General features: G+C 41.6%; 1 protein-coding gene across 1 annotated transcript in view; it reads left to right on the top strand.

The window, feature by feature from the left end:
- Positions 1-17,014, top strand: part of mylipa (myosin regulatory light chain interacting protein a) — a 28,947-nt gene extending 11,933 nt beyond the window's left edge. The window contains exons 3-7 of the mRNA XM_072675846.1: positions 4,656-4,841; positions 10,175-10,372; positions 10,718-10,882; positions 13,421-13,832; positions 15,668-17,014. Of these exons, the coding sequence (XP_072531947.1) occupies positions 4,656-4,841; positions 10,175-10,372; positions 10,718-10,882; positions 13,421-13,832; positions 15,668-15,850 (1,144 nt within the window). The 3' untranslated portion in view covers positions 15,851-17,014. The remainder of the gene's footprint in view (positions 1-4,655; positions 4,842-10,174; positions 10,373-10,717; positions 10,883-13,420; positions 13,833-15,667) is intronic.
- Positions 17,015-17,661: the final 647 nt, after the last annotated feature.

The raw sequence follows: 17,661 nt of genomic DNA on the forward strand, positions 1-17,661 counted from the left end.
CTGTTGCATCACAGTCATGAGTCGGTAAAATGAGCTGTAAAACGCAACTGCTAGTATTCTGGAGATAAAGGTATTTATTGATCACCTCAAACCAGGCCTCATGACTGTGGCTGTTCCTGTGCCGGAGCTAAAACTCTCCGCTGAAAGCACAGAATGAAGCGGAAGCCATGAAGGCAAACCACAGGGTCCTCGCTAGGACTACCTCAGATGACTGCCAAACTGGAGCTAAACACGTTACCTTCTTTAAGAACAACCTGAAGTACTTGAAGTAAATGCACCTTAGTTATGGTGATGAGGGAGTGCACCCCCACACTGTACAATAAGTGATCAAACAAATAAGAGCCACTCTGGCCCGGTTGCCTCTTTCTGAAAGGCCAGGCAGAGCCGCTGACTCAGAGGCTGGGGCACACCTGTCATCATCCAGTCCATCCTGACTGTTGGCCTGCTAATACTGAGTCAGCAGCCTACAGTCCAAGTGTGCTTTTATGGCTTCAGTGGGAAGGATTTGTGGGGGCACACTGGCTTATTGTGTGTTGCTGTACCGGAGCCTGTGCGGCATGTGTCGACCAGAGCAGCTGGAATTTCACTGAATGTCTTCTGACCGTGCCGGCCGTGCTGCTGCGTGATCTCCATATAAGGCTACAGTTAGTGTAAGGGTGCTGGGGTCAGAGGACTTGACCACAGAAACCGTGTAGGAGGAAAGCATGTACTGAAGTGTGCAGGTGGACGCTTGTAATGGTGCGCTGTTTGTTCTTATTCTTTTTAGCCCATTTAACCAGATTGAAACAGTAAACAGACTACGAACTATGGCCATAAAATGAGTCTTCATTAAAGAACATTGAGAGAATGTAGTAGATTGATTTGTGTTGTCACTCTAATTTTTTTTTGTTGCCATTTTCTATATTTATTTCTGCATGTAGTCACTGTTCCACAAAAACGTTCCATTTCAAAATGATAACGTAATAGGAAAAGAGAAAAAATATTACCTTTCAGTGGAAGTCATCTGTCAAAAGATTGATTTCCATTAATTTTGCCGTTGGAACAGTAGAGTGGTGTGTAATGCATCCTGGGATATTTGGCTATGCCAAGTCCACACAAGTCACGTCTTGATGCATCTTCACTAACGCGGGCGGAACAAGAACCCATCCGGGCATTTGGACTGTATTTGGCTAGATGTAAATGGAGCAGTACTTGGGCTGCAACCAGTGACTATATGCAAGTACAGACAAGAACACAGACTGGGAATCGGCCTGTGATTTATTTTTTTATTCATTCATTTTTACGTAACAGCAGCTTAAAAAAAAAAAAAAAAAAAAAAAAAAATATATATATATATATATATATATATATATATATATATATATATATATATATATATATATATATATATATATATATATAATTTTTTTTTTTTAATTCGATTTTTCATTATTTTTGTTCTCAAGTTTTAGATACGTTTTTGTTTTGTTTGTCTTGTAAACTCTTGTAGATGTTACATCTACGTTCAAGTTGGAAATGAATGAAAACAAAAATGTGGGAACTGTCTGGTCTGAACTGTAGTAACCTTTGAGCAAACGCAGTGGGAGCCGTTTAAGGTATGATTACGTGAAGAAGCTGTCTGCCTCCGAGCAGCTGTGTGTCTAAGATTACTAAGATAAAGCACAGGACTGAACCGGCGGCTCTTGTTCCGTGTGTGTTGGAGGGAGCGCGCCTGTAACCGACAGTAACCTCTCTCTTCCCTCCCTCTCCAGCATGCTTTGTTTGGCCTGCAGGTAGCTCATCACATGAGCGCTGCCCTCTGATGTGGGGAGGTAGCGCTCTCGGCCCGGCTCAGAACGCCTTTGTCTCGCAGCGCCGTGTTTATTTTTCCACGCCTGCATGAGTAGTAAGCGTCCCCAACATTTTCTGTTTTTGTGTTCGACTTGTTCTTTCTCTCGTCCGCTATTCCAGCATGTTCCCTTTTCGTCCAAAGTCAATATTTTTCCGGCTGCAGCTTTTGTCGGTGTGAGCTGATACGCTTCGGTTTGTTTTTCGAGGAAAGTGTCGCCTCTGATGGGTCATCAGGGGGGCCAAAGAGCAAGACACCTCACAGTTGGGTTTTACTTTCCCATGATGCTTCACTGGATCAGAAGGGCCAAGAGCAAAGTGGTCCCACTGACCGTAAACAGCAGCTATGTTTGGTCAGAGGGGATATTACAGGGTGCTGGCCTGAAATTGACTTGTGATGTTATGTACTTTAGATAACAGCATGTTATGCAGGGTCAGAAGCCATTATTAGGGAGTCTAGTAGTGTGGGTGTAAGAAAATATGGATACACTTGAGTATCACGATGTGTTTTACTATACGAGTTCTATTCTCAAATGCACAGCATTGATTTGTAATGAGTAGTTTACATGATGTCTTTCTGGTTTTGTGATCAAACCCCGGCCAGTATATTGAATCGTAACCCTTGGATCTTGCCAATGCGCAGCTCTATCTAGTAGTAAGTCTTTTGGAGCTACTGAATAACTGAATTCAGAGAAAGACCATGGAGAGCTGCTGGACGAGTTTTCAATGACTAACCAGCGTGTGAACACTTGAGTCACTGCCTCATCTTTCCAGTCCTCCAACAGGAGAGATGGAAGGGACACAGAGAGAAGCGAGGCAGGAGGAAATGGAGTCAGGAAATGGGGTGTGTGTCCCTAAACAAATGCGTGGATGGACTGATTTAGGGCAATTATAGAGAAAAAAACTGTGTTCTGTCAGTTTGATGACTTGCATCTCAGCCCATTATGCCGTTTTTTTTGTTTGTTTGTTTGTTTGTTTTTTTATAATTTGTTTTAAGTAGGTGTAACAGTACCGAGGTCTCAGTTCTGTGCACACAGTCTCATGGAGAATACACTTCTGTGCTATTGTGGGAATTGTAGTGAATGTATGACTTACCAGATCACTGTGGTTACAGTAGTTTAGTAGACCATCTAAAAAGTTTGGAAAAATTACATGACTTTTGACCGGCCTCCTTTTCCCTAATCTGCCACTCGCCTTAAGATGCTAAATTCTGATTGGATGACCGAAATGTGTGTTTTGTTTGTTTGGACAGAGGAAATCGCTTATGCTTGATAAGGACTGTAAAATATGCTTTCATTCTTGATTTTCATCACTGAAGGAAAAGGTCCCATTTTTACAACCGGTCCTCACGAAGAAAGAGGCAAACTCTGTGCTTTTATTGGACAGCATGACTGCGTGTACTTTCCCCACTCATGTCTGCTTTAAAAACGCACAGATTTTTTGCAAAAATCGTAACGAGCTGGAGCCGCCCCAAGAGATTACCACAACGTTCGTTCATTTATCATGTCATGCTCTGTATAGTACTGAAAAAGCCTTTTTTTGACTAGTAACAATAGTGTTTTTTTTTATTTATTTATTTTTTTACATATTAAAAGGTTATATAAAGATTCGTCCACTAGAGATTTTCCTTGTATCCAAAGACCTTTTCACCCTGGCAAAGAACCATTTCAACGCTCAAAGGCTTCTTAGTGTTTGGAACTAGTTTGGAACTTCTTAGTGTTCCTATATAGAGCAATTGTCTTTCTAAAGAACCCTTGGTCCATGCTTTTTAAGCGTGTAGGCCTCATGCTGTGTGTAGTAGGGCTGTACTTTTTCTACCGTGGTTCGTGGTTAAGATTTAGGAAATGGTTCTGTGACAATGTTTTACGTTGTTTATGTTTATCTTTTTTTTTAATTATTTAAATTATGAGCAATATTGGTAACATATATATATGCGCTAAATGTTCTGTGACCGTTTACGCAGCTGTAGACAATAAAAATACACTGTTATGTATTTTTTTATATACATTTTTAATGATTATAATTAAATGAATTCTAACATTTTTATAAAATTTGTCAAGTTGAGCCCCTGCCTTTGTTTTTACACTCCCAGCCACACGCCCAGCCAGCATCTGATCTCAAAACAAAGCATGTAGGTATCTCTGAGAAGCAGAATGCGTAGCAAGAGCACAAAGACCACCCATTAGCAGCGTTGAATTACAGCAACATCGATTTGTGGTGTCATTGTTTGGGCTTATGCTCTGTGGGGGGGTTAAAAGCTCTTAATTTAGGCAGATAGTTTGCCAGGGTAGGGGGAAGCGCAAACGTGGCCTTATCACTGTGGAGCACTCTGCTGGGGCGTTGTGTTGGAGTACAGCAGCAGGTTTGCCTTCAGCTCCACTCTACCGCTGATAACACACGCGGCTCCCTGTGAGTTAGCTGTGGGAAGTGCTTACTGCCACACACACACACACATGCCCATGCACTGAAATGGGGGGGGGGGGTTATGAAACTGCCTCCCATTATGCGTGTGTAAATGTGAAAAGTGAAATGAACTGCAGGAGGAACAGTAAACTCATTTCTGCTTTTCGGCTCCGCTGTAGTGAAAGTGGGGGTTGTGTGGTTTTGGATTGTGCCGGCTGTGTTTTTGGGATGTGTGTGTGCACAGTTGTATGTAAAGGTGTCTCCACTTTCTGCTGTATGTGCGTTTCCATATACTGTGCCAGTCTGTGTAGTAATGTAATGTCCTTTTTCTCATTGGCTTCCTGACCTTATGCATATGTTGACCGACCTCAATCAGCCACCTGTTCCTCTTAATCACTCTCTCTCTGTTTTCTCCCTCTCTGTAGACACCTGTTCTTCATGCATGTGAAAGAGGATCTGCACCGTGGCCACCTGCGGATGGGCTCGGAGCAGGCCGAGGAGCTTAGCGCTCTTCTGGCTCAGGCCGAGTTCGGAGACTACAACCAGAACACAGCCAAGTACTGGTACACGGAGCTGTGTGGGAAAGAACCCGACCCGGCCACAGTTAACAGGTAACCTCACCATTCATTGCGGAGACCTATTGCTGCTTAGTATCTGCTGCGAAACTAGTCTGTACATTCTGTAGTTATGACTAGACCCCACAGGCTTACTAATCGTGAGAGGTTAACGTGAGTGGTGGCACTTATTGAGCTGGTATTCAATGAAGCGCTTCACTTTCGGTCTAAAAGTAGGCTTTCCTGCTCAGACTACCCAAACACTTTACTACTCCCCTCGGAAGAAGTACACAGCTAACATCACACCACGCACCAGTGCAGTATAAAAAGTTACAGTAGTAATGTCCAGGCTTCAGTTTGGCGAATAATTCAGTTCTTTGTTTAAATGAGCTAGCATCAGGTTGTCATTTACAATGATTAAAAAAATAATTATATTATTTTTAATATAATTATAAAGATTCCCAGAGTAGGAATGTTAGGACTTGCTCTGTTCATATCTGTAATGTTGTCGTGAATAAAGAGAGGAATTTGCTCCATCAACCCTCCCTTCTGCTCGGAGAAGTTTTTTTTTTTTTTTTTTTTTTTTTTTTTAGATGATTCGGGAAAGCAAAAAAAACAAGGTTTACTGGTTGGTTAAATATTTCTTACTATATTACAAAAAAATATTCTATCGTTTAGGATCAAGCATTGTGATAGCTACCAAACAACACTGCTATCAAAACAGTATTGTATTAATTTGCTTCCTATTAAACAAAACAGTCCATCCTCGTATGTCCAACCTTTTGTTAATGTAACTTACAAAATCTGCAAGAACTTTAAGTACTTTCTTATGACAGTGAGGTTAAGTTAGTTTTCTTTGTTCATGTGTTTCATTGTTTTTAGTGTCTCTCTGGTACATTAGATTATCTGGAAACTAGAATTTCTAGTCTGCTTCCCTGGAATTCTCTGTTCATCTGCGTCATGACTGCATTCCTCAAGCGCTGCCCTTTCAGTGGACTACAGTACACTACTTTTTTTTTAAACCAGAGGCAAACAGACACTACAGTCCGTGCAAATAAAGCCATAGCAGCAGGCCAGCAGGTGTAGGATGGTAACTTGTAGCTTTGTGTTGAGACGTAACAGCAGCACATCGGAACTGCAAGAGATGAATAAGCAGGGAAGTGTAGTAACGACTATTCATGATTCTGTAGAAAATGGTAGAAGCAGCAAAACCACAACTTCCTCTTGCCCTCTGTGGTTGCATATCTAAAATGTGTAATCCTTTCCAGGGCTAACTAGCTAGTCCTCATGTCAGCGTTCAGGTTTTCTTGCTGATTGAAGCAAACCTCATACAGTACGCTGTAGAAATTTGTTTTTTATCCTTGAATTTCAATGCAATTCGGGCTAAACACACTTGTTTACTGGTGTGGGGGGTGTGGGGGGTGTGGGGGGGGGGGTGACTGTAGAAAACCAACCATCACTTTGTGATATTGTTACTTGAATAAAATAACAGATTGTTTTGAGTTGGTTCCAATACTTTCAGTAGATTTATTGGCTTCATAAATAAATGGCTAAGCTTATCTTGAGATTTAGATTCCATTGGCTAAATCATCTAGGCTAACAGACACTCATAATGAAACAAATTAGCGAAAACAAGGCTTTTAGCTTTTGGTTAATATGACTTTAAATAAGTAAAACTGCACTGATTGTATTACTTTTGCCTGCTTGTCATATGCATATAAAGTGTATACCAAATGGAAAGGGTATGTTCTATAGTACATCATATTTACAGATCAGTTTTAAGCCAGGGTTAGTAGTCGGGTTCTTTTTAAGAGTTTACTCTTACTCTCTGTTTACGTTCCGATTACACTGAGCTCGACTGCTGGGTCCTCTGAGCAGTGGCCACTGGGAGATGGCCAAAGAAAGCAATAGTGTGTTTGTCCGAGGTCAAAGGACGTTGCCATCCAAGCACAACAATGTTTTACCAACACCAGGTCTTCCTAAAGCTCTCTGACCGGGAGCTCATCCACTGTGTGTATGTGCAAACAAAGCTGGCTTGTTAGCTTTGCGCTAGTTATAATATGCCAAGGTCCCCCCGCCCCCCCGCTTTGGTACAGGTTTTATAAATAGACTTGCTTAGGTAATGGATCACCTAATCAAATGAGATCATGCCAGATTATGATTTTATCTGAAATCAAATTATACCTAAAGTGACTTCTTGGAAAAAAACAGTCTTCTTATGACTGTGTTTGGCTTGACGCAAACTATTTGCCAGTCAGGAGGGCTGCAGTCATTGTTATGTAAAAATGGCAATGAAACCCATGTAACCGTATTATTACTAGTAAATATGGTGATTCATACAAGATCTTACCTTTACTTTAAACACAATAGAGCACCTGTTCTTTGATTTGATCCTGAAAGGTCAGAGTCCAGCATTCGGGTCATTTTTGCCACTCAAGCATACACACGTGTGTGTGTGTGTGTCTGTGTGTGTGTGTGTGTGTCTGTGTGTGTGTGTGTGTGTGTGTGTGTGTGTCTGTGTGTGTGTGTGTGTCTGTGTGTGTGTGTGTGTCTGTGTGTGTGTGTGTGTGTGTGTGTGTGTGTGTGTAGCACCACAGTACACGGAGATGGATTGAGTGCAAATCAGATACACAATATCCAGTGATGAGCATTGAGCATTTATCATTAGTATACAGAACAGTTTCCCAATTCCTGTTCTCTATAATAGGGTTCCACAGCTATTGGGGACAGTATTGGTCCCCTATAATGGTGTTCAGGTTGATGGTTTGGACTTTCTGCTTCTGGTAACTAGTGATTTGGGGGCCTTTCTGTACTCTAGAAATGTTTAGATGGTGCCCCTGATTTTGTTATGTGGGGAATAATTAATGGGGACTGGTTCTGTTCTCTAGAATGGTGTTCCTGATTTTTCTAATTTAGATGTTTGGGGACCATTTTGCTCTTTTTGGTGTTCCGGGTAGTTTTCCTCACTTCCTAACATAGTGAATGGTGATGTAGGGAACAGAAATGCTCCTGTTCCTGTTCAAGATGGTGATTTTGATCTACAGTTGGTGAAGCTATTTTGCAGCCATTTTGATCTCTGTTCTAGATAGATTTTTGTTTATAATGGAGTGAATAGTGATTGGGATGTCTGGGTGTGCCTGATTGTTCTACTCTGTTTATAGAGAACAAAATGGCCCTTAATTACAATGTTCTAGATTGTGTCCCCAGTTTTCTAATTGAAGGAACAATGATCAGGGACATTGCACTGTTTTGATTTTCTGATGAAGAGAATAGAGGCTCTGGTCAATTTCTGTTCCATGTATAATAGTGTTCTAGATAATGATCCTGATTTGCTACGTCTTATGAAGGAAGATGTACCAACACCATTCTAGGTCAGTAGCGGGTTGTAAATGTTCCACAATTAGTCTTTTTCTGTTTTTCTGGCTGATGGACCTCTTCTCTTGTGACTCTCTTGGTGGTGTTTTCCATGTTTAGCCTTGTTCCATGTTCTGCTGTGCTAGCACAGCTATTTAAAGCTATGCTATGACTGAGCAGGGCCTGATTAATCACTGCACTATTTTTCTGTATACAGTCCTCGCGTTCAAGTGTGTGTGTGTATATGTCCGAGGAGGAAATCGCATGCCCTTTAGATATATGCTCTTTGCAGTGTAATGTTTAATTAGCTAGGAAGATGATCCTGTAATGACCCGTTTCACTGAATTCAATAACGGAAGGGCCTGCATGTCTTACTGGAGTTTAGCCTTTTAAAACACGGCCTACGTTTCTAAATCAAAGTGGCTTAAATATGGAAGCGCTGAATTCAGCAGTTACGTTACAGGCTGCAAGGATTCTGCCGCTTCTGATGAGATTAGTGTGTTAATCTGAAGCTGCTGTAGATATGCTTTGGCTCAGCTGTGTGTGTGTGTGTGTGTGTGTGTGTGTGTGTGTGTGTGTGTGTGTGTGTGTGTGTGTGTGTGTGTGTGTGGTGCAGTGCACTCTGGGAATGCTTTTTGCGCTCTTTCCTCTCTGCTCCAATGCTGTTATAGGGCAGATGTTTGTGTGAAGGTGCTGACTGTGAAAGCTGGAGCTTTGCCTAAGGTGCAGAGAGAGTGAGGGAGCAGACTGAATAATGCATTGCTGGCTGTTGTTTTGTAGCAAAGTGATTTTTCAACACCTCCAGGATGTTCGGGGGCAGAAAAACTTGTCGACATGTCTCCTACTTTTCATCTCCCTCTCTTTCTCGTACTAAAACATGCTCTCTCTCGCTGTAATATATTGAATTTAAGACTTGAGACAGCTGTATTGGCATGACTGGATCAAGTATGAAATTGGCAAATTAGAAAGGGGATGTTTTATAGGTACTGGTTTGTTTATTTTTGCACTTTTGAGTGAAGCCCCTTATGTCCAAAAGTGAAATATGTGACAAAAAAAAAAACAAAAAAAAAAACTTCTCTTAAAATTCCTGCTTATTTGTTTTTAGCAGCTCTTTGTACACAGATCAGCCTTAACATTTCAAACCACTGATGTGAATTGAACTTTTTTGATTATCTCATTACAGTGGCATCTATCAAGGGCAAGTGAAGAGTCAGTTCTTGAGGCTGATTTGTTCAAAGCATTAGAAATGGGCAAGCAGAAGCATCTGTGACACTTTGGCATGGGCCGAATTATGATGGCTAGATTACTAGGTCAGAGCATCTCCTCCAGGATGACTGGTCTTGTGGGGTGTTCCTGGAATGCAGTGGTCAGTACCTATCAAGAAAAGCTTGTAGAAAGGACGGCTAGTGAACCTCATTGGGTGCCCACGGCTTCCACGCGTGTGGAAAGCAAAGACTAGCTCATGTGGTTTGATCAAACTGAACCGCTAATGTAGCATAAATTGGCTAGATGATGCTGGCTATGCATTATGTAGTCCATGCCTTGAGGAGCTAGTGATATTGTCCGTATGAGGGGGACCCAGAGAATTAGGCACGTGGTAATGTTAGGGCTGAGACTTTGAGTCAATGGAATGGAAATGGCCACAGTTGTGCATTTAAATTGTTAAACAGAACTGCAGATGTCAGTACTTTAGTGTAGGGTTCAGAAAGATCTGATTACTGGTTATCATTACTACCAGCCTACTGGTTATTGTCAAAACCAGACCGCTGAATAACTCCATGGATCAAAGCAATTCTTAACAGCAACCTGTAAATCATTGTACTCCTTTTTCCTGGCCAGTTTCCAATGTAGTCCTGCTTTTTGCTTCTGCATTGTATCCATTTACAGGCCCCAGAGAAATTAAACATTAAATAGAACAGAAATATTAATGGCAGGAATAGCCTGTTACTATGAAAATGCCTTCAACTATGTGCTTATTTTCCCCATATCACCCACCCTTAGATCATACTCTGTATGCCTGTTTTTCTGTCTTTCAGTATAATAGCACGGCACCAGGCTTTGGAGGGTGTTAGTCAAGGTTCAGTGGAGTATCAGGCCCTGCAGCTGGTCTCCTCTCTAGAGCATTACGGGGTGGAGTGGCACTGGGCCCGGGACGCCGAGGGGCAGAGGCTGGCGATCGGAGTTGGGCCAGAGGGCATCGCAGTCTGCAGGGAGGACTTCAGTCTGGTCAACAGGTACAAAAAAAAAAAAAAAAAAACACACACAACATTCTTCACACACACTTGTGAATTGGGTCTTGAGTGCTTTGGGCCAAGTAGGAGCAGAAAGCATCCAGAGCACATAATGATAGTAATGCACGTACAGAGCGAAGAGCAGTCTCCAGGGGGGTTGGTGGTGGGGGGGGTCTCAATTTATCAAGCTTGTTGGAGTAATAATAGGAGTAATAGTACTAAGTACTAGTTCTAAGATCGGTTACTAACATGTACAAACAACTTGGTTATGGGTTTTGGATGAATAATGAATAAATAAATATACTAATGCGGTGAGGGTTTTTTTTGTTTTGTTTTTTCTCTCTGCAGGATATCCTATCCCATAATACAAATAGCCACTCAGTCAGGGAAGAGCGTTTACTTGACGGTCACAAAGGAAACCAGCGACAGTGTGGTTCTTCTCTATAAACTGATCAGCAACCGAGCGGCCAGCGGCTTGTACAGGGCAATCACGGAGACGCATGCCTTCTACAGGTGAGCTAAACTGGAAAAAGAGCTTTGCACACATTCATATTCAAGACTGGTAGTTGTGCTTTCTTGAAAGCTGCAGGGGACATTTGGGGTGGAAAATTCAAAATGGTGTGCACAGGACAGTTACACGTACATGCTTAAAATAATAAGGGTTCTTGGGAGTGTCTGATCCTGAGCAGAACAATTCATGGCTCTTGAAGTCCATTTTCCAGAATATCCGATTTGAGACAGATTTCTGATTTCAGCAAAGAGCTGCACTTGAAGCCCATCACTGAGGAATCCTATTAGCCTTTCAGATAGTGATTTCTGCTGACCAGTCAGCCTGCGCCCTGTGCGTGTTGAAGGTGGATAAAAAGCACAGGGCTGGTTTAAAATAGAACTTCACTGTTATCAGTTGATTATAACCAGCTAAGTTTGTAAATATGAGCGGTCCTTTTACTCCCCCCTTACAAGCATACCCACACATGCAGTGTTGCTATGGCAACCCTGGTGCAAATTTGAGCAAATGTAACTACAGCAAATTTGACTATGCGAGTCCGATTTGACTACGGGATAACTTCAAATCTGGACTGCAGAAACGGGTCTTGTTGTGACACCTGTAAAATGGTTCAAAAAGTTCAAAGATTCTAGATTGTACTGTACGTCCAAGCCAAGAAGTATTAAAGAACCTGTATGTATGTATGTATGTATGTAAATAAGAATGTCTGCTCAGTGAAGTGCAACACCAGTCTGAGCGAGACCCCACTGACCTCTGCAGCTAACTGCATCTAGCCACTGCTGTTACGTGACCCAGTTCACTGCTGGACAAGCCTGCGGTAATTTCCATTTCACTCTAGGTGGTGTTTAAAGCCCTAAACCTCACAACTCTGCCCAGAACAAGCCTGTTTGTTGTTGTATGGGTTCAGCTTCTTACACATTAACCAAGAAGGGTTCGGTGGAGAAATGAGTCAGAATGTTTTGTTAAACCGCTGGCAAAGATTAATCTCTGCACTCTGCACGTTGTTCCAGATTGGATGAAGGGAATCGCATCCCTTATCATTTCCATTGTTTTAATGCTTTCGCTCTCGTTACAATATGAACTTTCTCTCTGCAAACCGAGTGTGTCAGCCATTTGAATTGTTCCATTGTGAAGGCAGGTGCCCTGCCTACAGTCGTCCCTTCGTTCCTTTCTAAAATACAGGATTATCCTCTTTCGTGTTTTCCCCTGGATGCAGACAAAAAACCTCCCACCATTTTTCTCCTCCAGTAAATATCTCGTTTTCCCTACAGTGACTATAGCACGTATCAAAAAGAGGACTGTAGGCAGGATTTAAGGATCAGGTATTGATCTACATTTCATTACATTTCATTACATTTATGGCATTTAGCAGACGCTCTTATCCAGAGCGACTTACAAGGTAACTCGTATTACAGAGGTGGGTCAGTGTAGTATTAGGAGTCTTGCCCAAGGACTCTTATTGGTGTAGCGCAGCACAGTCACCCAGCCTGGGTGGGTGACCAGTCTCCCACATGGTGTGGTAGCTCAGTGGCAGGTAGTGGTGTTATCTGTTGCGCCACACCAGCCACACACAGATCTAAATCTGTGCTTCCCAACCCCTTTCCTGGTGTTTACCTTGCTTCCGACACCTGATCCAGCTAATTAACGAACCCTTTTTCAGTTTAAAAAAAAAAAAAGTTTTGTTTTAGAGCAGATTAATACAAAACAAAGTCAATACTGTGTGTGTCCGTCTGAAACAGAACTTCAAGACCTCTTATGGTCAATGCCCTGCAAAATCCAGGGGGGGGGGGGGCTGAAATGTTGAACATGTAAAAGAATAATAACCAATTGGTTAACGTAGCATTCAAGAAAATGGTCAAACAATTTGATGGTGATTTTATCCGCTGATTTTCTGATTGTACAGTCCCTAACTCTGCATAAGTGCCTCCATTCAGGAGAGGCAGTGACTATTGTACTGAGGCATTCTGTGCTCTATAGTTCTTATGCAATATTATGGTCATATTGCCCCGGTCAGGTAATATAGGGCCCACCTGTCCTATGTGTCAGGGGCATGTGGATGTGTGTTAGTGTGTGAGTTCTGTGCTCTCGGCTCCAGATGATGAGGCTTTCAATACTCAGCTGCCCTCAGTCACAGTGCTCTTTGTACTTGAACTTTGATCAACAGCCCCCCCCCCCCCCACACACACACACACCATATTTACACCCATACAGTGCAGCACCTCTCTACTAGCCAATTATCTCTAATGGATGCCAGATCAGCTCAGTTGAGTCAGCGCTTTGAGAGGTGGCTTAATGATAAGCAACTGGTTAGCAGATGCATCATCGCCTCTGTTCAGACTGACCCAGTCACTTAGCTGTGATGGGAGGGATGAGCAGTTGAGAAGAAAGCTTGCAAGAATAAAACAAATCATAATAAAATCAGTAAAAGTAATTAGCTAAAGTCAAGAAATCATTTTTACTATACAGTAACTGACTTGATGGGAGAATAGCTTCTCTATCACTGCAGTTCGGAAAAATAACAAGTACATCTCCTCCTCTTTCAGATGCGACACTGTGACGAATGCGGTCATGATGCAGTACAGTCGAGACTTCAAGGGTCACCTGGCCTCGCTGTTCCTCAACGAAAACATCAATCTGGGCAAGAAGTATGTGTTTGACATTCGCCGCACATCGAAGGAGGTGTACGACTACGCGCGGCGAGCGCTCTACAACGCCGGCATTGTGGACCTGATGTCCCGCTCAGGGGGGCGCTCCCCGTCCTCGCGCTCTCCCTCGCACAGCCAGCAGGGGGCACTGGACTGCAGCGGCTGCCAGCAGAGCCGGACGCTGCAGGAGAAACTGCAGAAACTGCGGGAAGCTCTACTGTGCATGCTGTGCTGCGAGGAAGAGATAGATGCAGCATTCTGTCCGTGCGGACACATGGTCTGCTGTCAGAACTGCGCCAAACAGCTCCAGGTGAGAAGAAATCATTTTTATAGAAATATATAGATATAGATACACGCACATTTCCTCTACACTACATGTAATTGTTGTAGTTTTACGCTGCAGCTAATAGATGTAATGGAAGCTCAAACTCCACCAATTAGCCACACTCACTCGCCTCAAACTGTGTGAAGTTGTACAGTAATCTTTAATAGCCTGGCTTATGTGATTTATCACTGACTCTCTGTTATCTATAAGCATGGGCTAAAGTACATCACATGGTTACAAACTTTGACCTGGTTTATAGATACCAGTGTGTCGATGAAAATGTGTGTTGATTCAGGCTTGATTGCATTGCAACTGGGAGGGTATAAAACTTACCACATTATTTTTGGCAATATTAGCCTCATAGCCTCTAAACCCAAAAAATAAACTTCAAATTCTGTCCTTAGTTTTGTCCTGTTTTACAAATGCAAACAGCCTTGCAGGGTCTGAACCCCCCAAAAACAGGCTTCTCTATCATAATCTGCAGTATAGGTCAATTTGAGTGAGGCTGAATGCTTTTCGAGCTGAATGATGGTCCCTGTAATCTGACGTGTCTGTGCACGCATATGTGTGTGTGTGTTGCACAACTGCGGCTGAATTGCTACAGATGGTGACTCTGAGCTGGGGGATTAATCTTTCCACTGGTCTCTGATAATTTCCTCCGTAATGAGCAGACGATTTTTTTCACAGCCCGGTGAGAGTGGATGGATTGAGGCTAGTGAAGCCCATCTGTTTTCGTTGTGGTGGGCCGTGTGCTTTTACCTCTCTCTACTGAAGGTCCAACAGAGTATTCATGTTTCTGTTAAGTTGCCTGAGGTAGCTTGAGGCATTACTCCAGCTAGCTAGATAGGATATGTGCTCAATGTTCTTCCTAGGAAATGGGAAGCTTGTGTGTATAGATATATGGAGTAGTTAAGTAGTTTCATGTTGCTGGTTATAGTTTTGATGTTGTAATGTCTCAAAACGGTATGTATACTGATGATTCATCAAATGTACATTTTTAACTTTTTTAATATAAATTTCCAGTGGTGATTAACCTCCGGTATTGCAGTTATGTCCAAGAATAGGTTTAATCAAAGTCCAGGAAATGGAAAATGTCCCTTGTCTGTTCTGACTAGGGGTGGGCGATATGGTAAAAACATTAAACAATTAAAGACATTTTTGCTATATTTGACACGGAAGGAATGCACCAATAGCAGCAGTTTAAAAACCCCAATTTTATACTTGCTATGAAAAAAAACATCCAATTTCACAAACATAATTACGCTCTTTATAATTGAGTGCAGTTAATCAGGGGTCTGACCCTGTATGTAAGCCCACTACTTTACTGTCATAATTAACATGCGTGTCATGGGTCCTAAAATAGAACCTTGTGGGACGACACAAGAATGATGCTAAACCACATGGTTACCAAATAATTTACTATAGTTTCTGCATTAGGATTATTGAAGATTAATAAAATTAGGGTTCAAGGGGTTAAGCAAAGCTCAGAATATGCTTCTTCTAGATCACCACAACAAAACTTAGCACAAAAACTGTATATATCATATTGCCCACTTTTAGTTCAGACAAATGAGCGGTTTTATGTCTTTTGTCCCAAAGTATCAGATGGTATTAAGTATTGTTACTACACTTGGTATAGGAATACATTTTTAGTACTATGGTAACCCAGTAAGGAACTGGAAAAGCAAACTTCACCTACCCTTGGGGTAAAAGAGGAATGTTATTTTGCTGCCATATTTGTCAATTTTAAATCAGGCAGCTCACTCTGTACACTGGAAGTGCTGACCGTTTCCATCTGTCCTTCTGTCTCCCTCTTACAGTCATGTCCAGTGTGTCGATCGGAGGTTGAACACATCCAGCACGTCTACTTGCCCACCTGCACCAGCCTGCTGAACCTGACCATTACAGGCAGCAGTAGCCCGGAGCCCATCCACCGTGGCATGGCCACACACACCTGCACTAGCAAAGACTTCTCCAGCAGTGAAAAGCTGTACCAGACCTAAGCAAGCCTGCCGTTCACTCTTCCACAAAAGCTTTTATTTTCTTTACCACGACTCGGTGTGTGAACCAGTTCTTAAAACACCAATGAAGAGACCTGCCAACTTTTCCTTGTTTTGTATGTTAAATCTTAATTTAATTGTATCAGTTGATCTGATAAATAGCTGTGTGTACTTTTTTAATTTGAGTATTTTCTTATTTTCTACCTGTTTTCCTGATCCATATCATACAGCAAACCACAAACGTGTGCACTTTCAGGTTGGCTCTTTGGCTTGTGAACTTCTTTTAGAACATCTTGTAAAGGTTTTCTTTTTCTTTCTCCATTATTTCCTAATTTAATTGCATTTTATTTCTTGTTTTAATCGCCATATTTCCAACATTTTTGCAGTGGAACTGAGCGTGCAGTATTGTGTTTTGTTTTGTTTTTTTTAAATCCAGGAGATTTGTATGGTTTTCAGGCTGATAAAGAGGGACGTGATGAGCACATACCTGTACAGTGCAGATTTAGGACTAGAAGACCGTGGATGTGGTCACCCTCTGTGGTTCTCTTGAGGATATTTAGTGCTGAAGGAGCTAATTCTAGGCTCCAAACACTGAATGACCAGCTGGAAAGTAGAGAAAGTTTCTAGTTCCTGTGGTGTTCTGCGGTTTGTTCTGTTAGAAGCTTCTGTTGAAGTACTGTTTCTAACTTCAGCTGCCGTCGTCTAGCAGTTTTATATGCAAAGAATACTTGAGGTTCTGTCCGTGCAATGCTAGCTGTTTTTGACACAAGCTTTTGAGTTTTATTTTGTGGGAGACGTGTAAGGAAACAAAAAATGAAAACCCTTATATAAAAAGTCTATTCTACACTGTCACTTTACCAAGGCGTTTCCTAAGTGTAGTACTCCTAGGGCTTTGCCTTAATGTAGCAGTAACACAGTGTGTTTGGTATGCATATTATTTCTTTGCACAGACTATTGTTGAAAGATGAAGAGGAATTATTTTCTTTATTGCTGACCCAATATATGGCACAGTCACTGCAGGGGATATTTTTTCACTTTGTACAAGTAGATTTTTGTTTCTGTTTGTTTGAAGCAAAAAACTATGCTCTGTACATGTAGGATCTAGTTGATCTTTTATATTTCTTTGGACAAGAGAGGTATTAATAAAGTTGTGATTTTTAAACACAGCACTGGCTCTTTGTCTTGATCCGTTACAGGAATGGAACTACGTGAATGTTTATATCATGATCTCAGGATTATAGGATTACAATGAGGCTGTAATAGTGAGCTATAGCAGGTTGTGGAAGTGATCAAATGCGAAAAAAGGAGCCTGTGTTTATTTATAATATTAGATAATGCTTCCTCAATCAGCACTACTTTTTATTCAGGTTATAAATTGTTGAAGTGTGATTAGCATATTAGCTTGTAGCTAGTGTGTTCGCTAGGTGTTAACATTTTGGCAACATTATAGTAACATGTAAAACTTCTATGGGCAGTTACATAAAAAATTCTCATTACTAGTCATTAGTTTCATTTGTATAGTATTGGTCTGCCTATCGTTACTGGCACTCAATAACCTCTTATCTCCAAAATGATGTTTCCAAGTTTGTTTGTCCATTCATCATTAGTTTGACATAATGTGGAGGACGTGCCAGATTCACATTGTCAAACTGTGACAAAGACGGGTTCTCTATGTGGTGTTTACAATCTGTAGATTTCTAATATGACATTCATACACACTTTCATGCAATTCTGCTATACTTTTGATTGAATTATGAACAAACCAAGAAGATTTTTACTGTAAGAGATTCTACAAATGGCCATATTTACTTTTA

This window comes from Salminus brasiliensis, chromosome 3 (assembly GCF_030463535.1).
Source record: "Salminus brasiliensis chromosome 3, fSalBra1.hap2, whole genome shotgun sequence".
Taxonomy (NCBI): domain Eukaryota; kingdom Metazoa; phylum Chordata; class Actinopteri; order Characiformes; family Bryconidae; genus Salminus; species Salminus brasiliensis.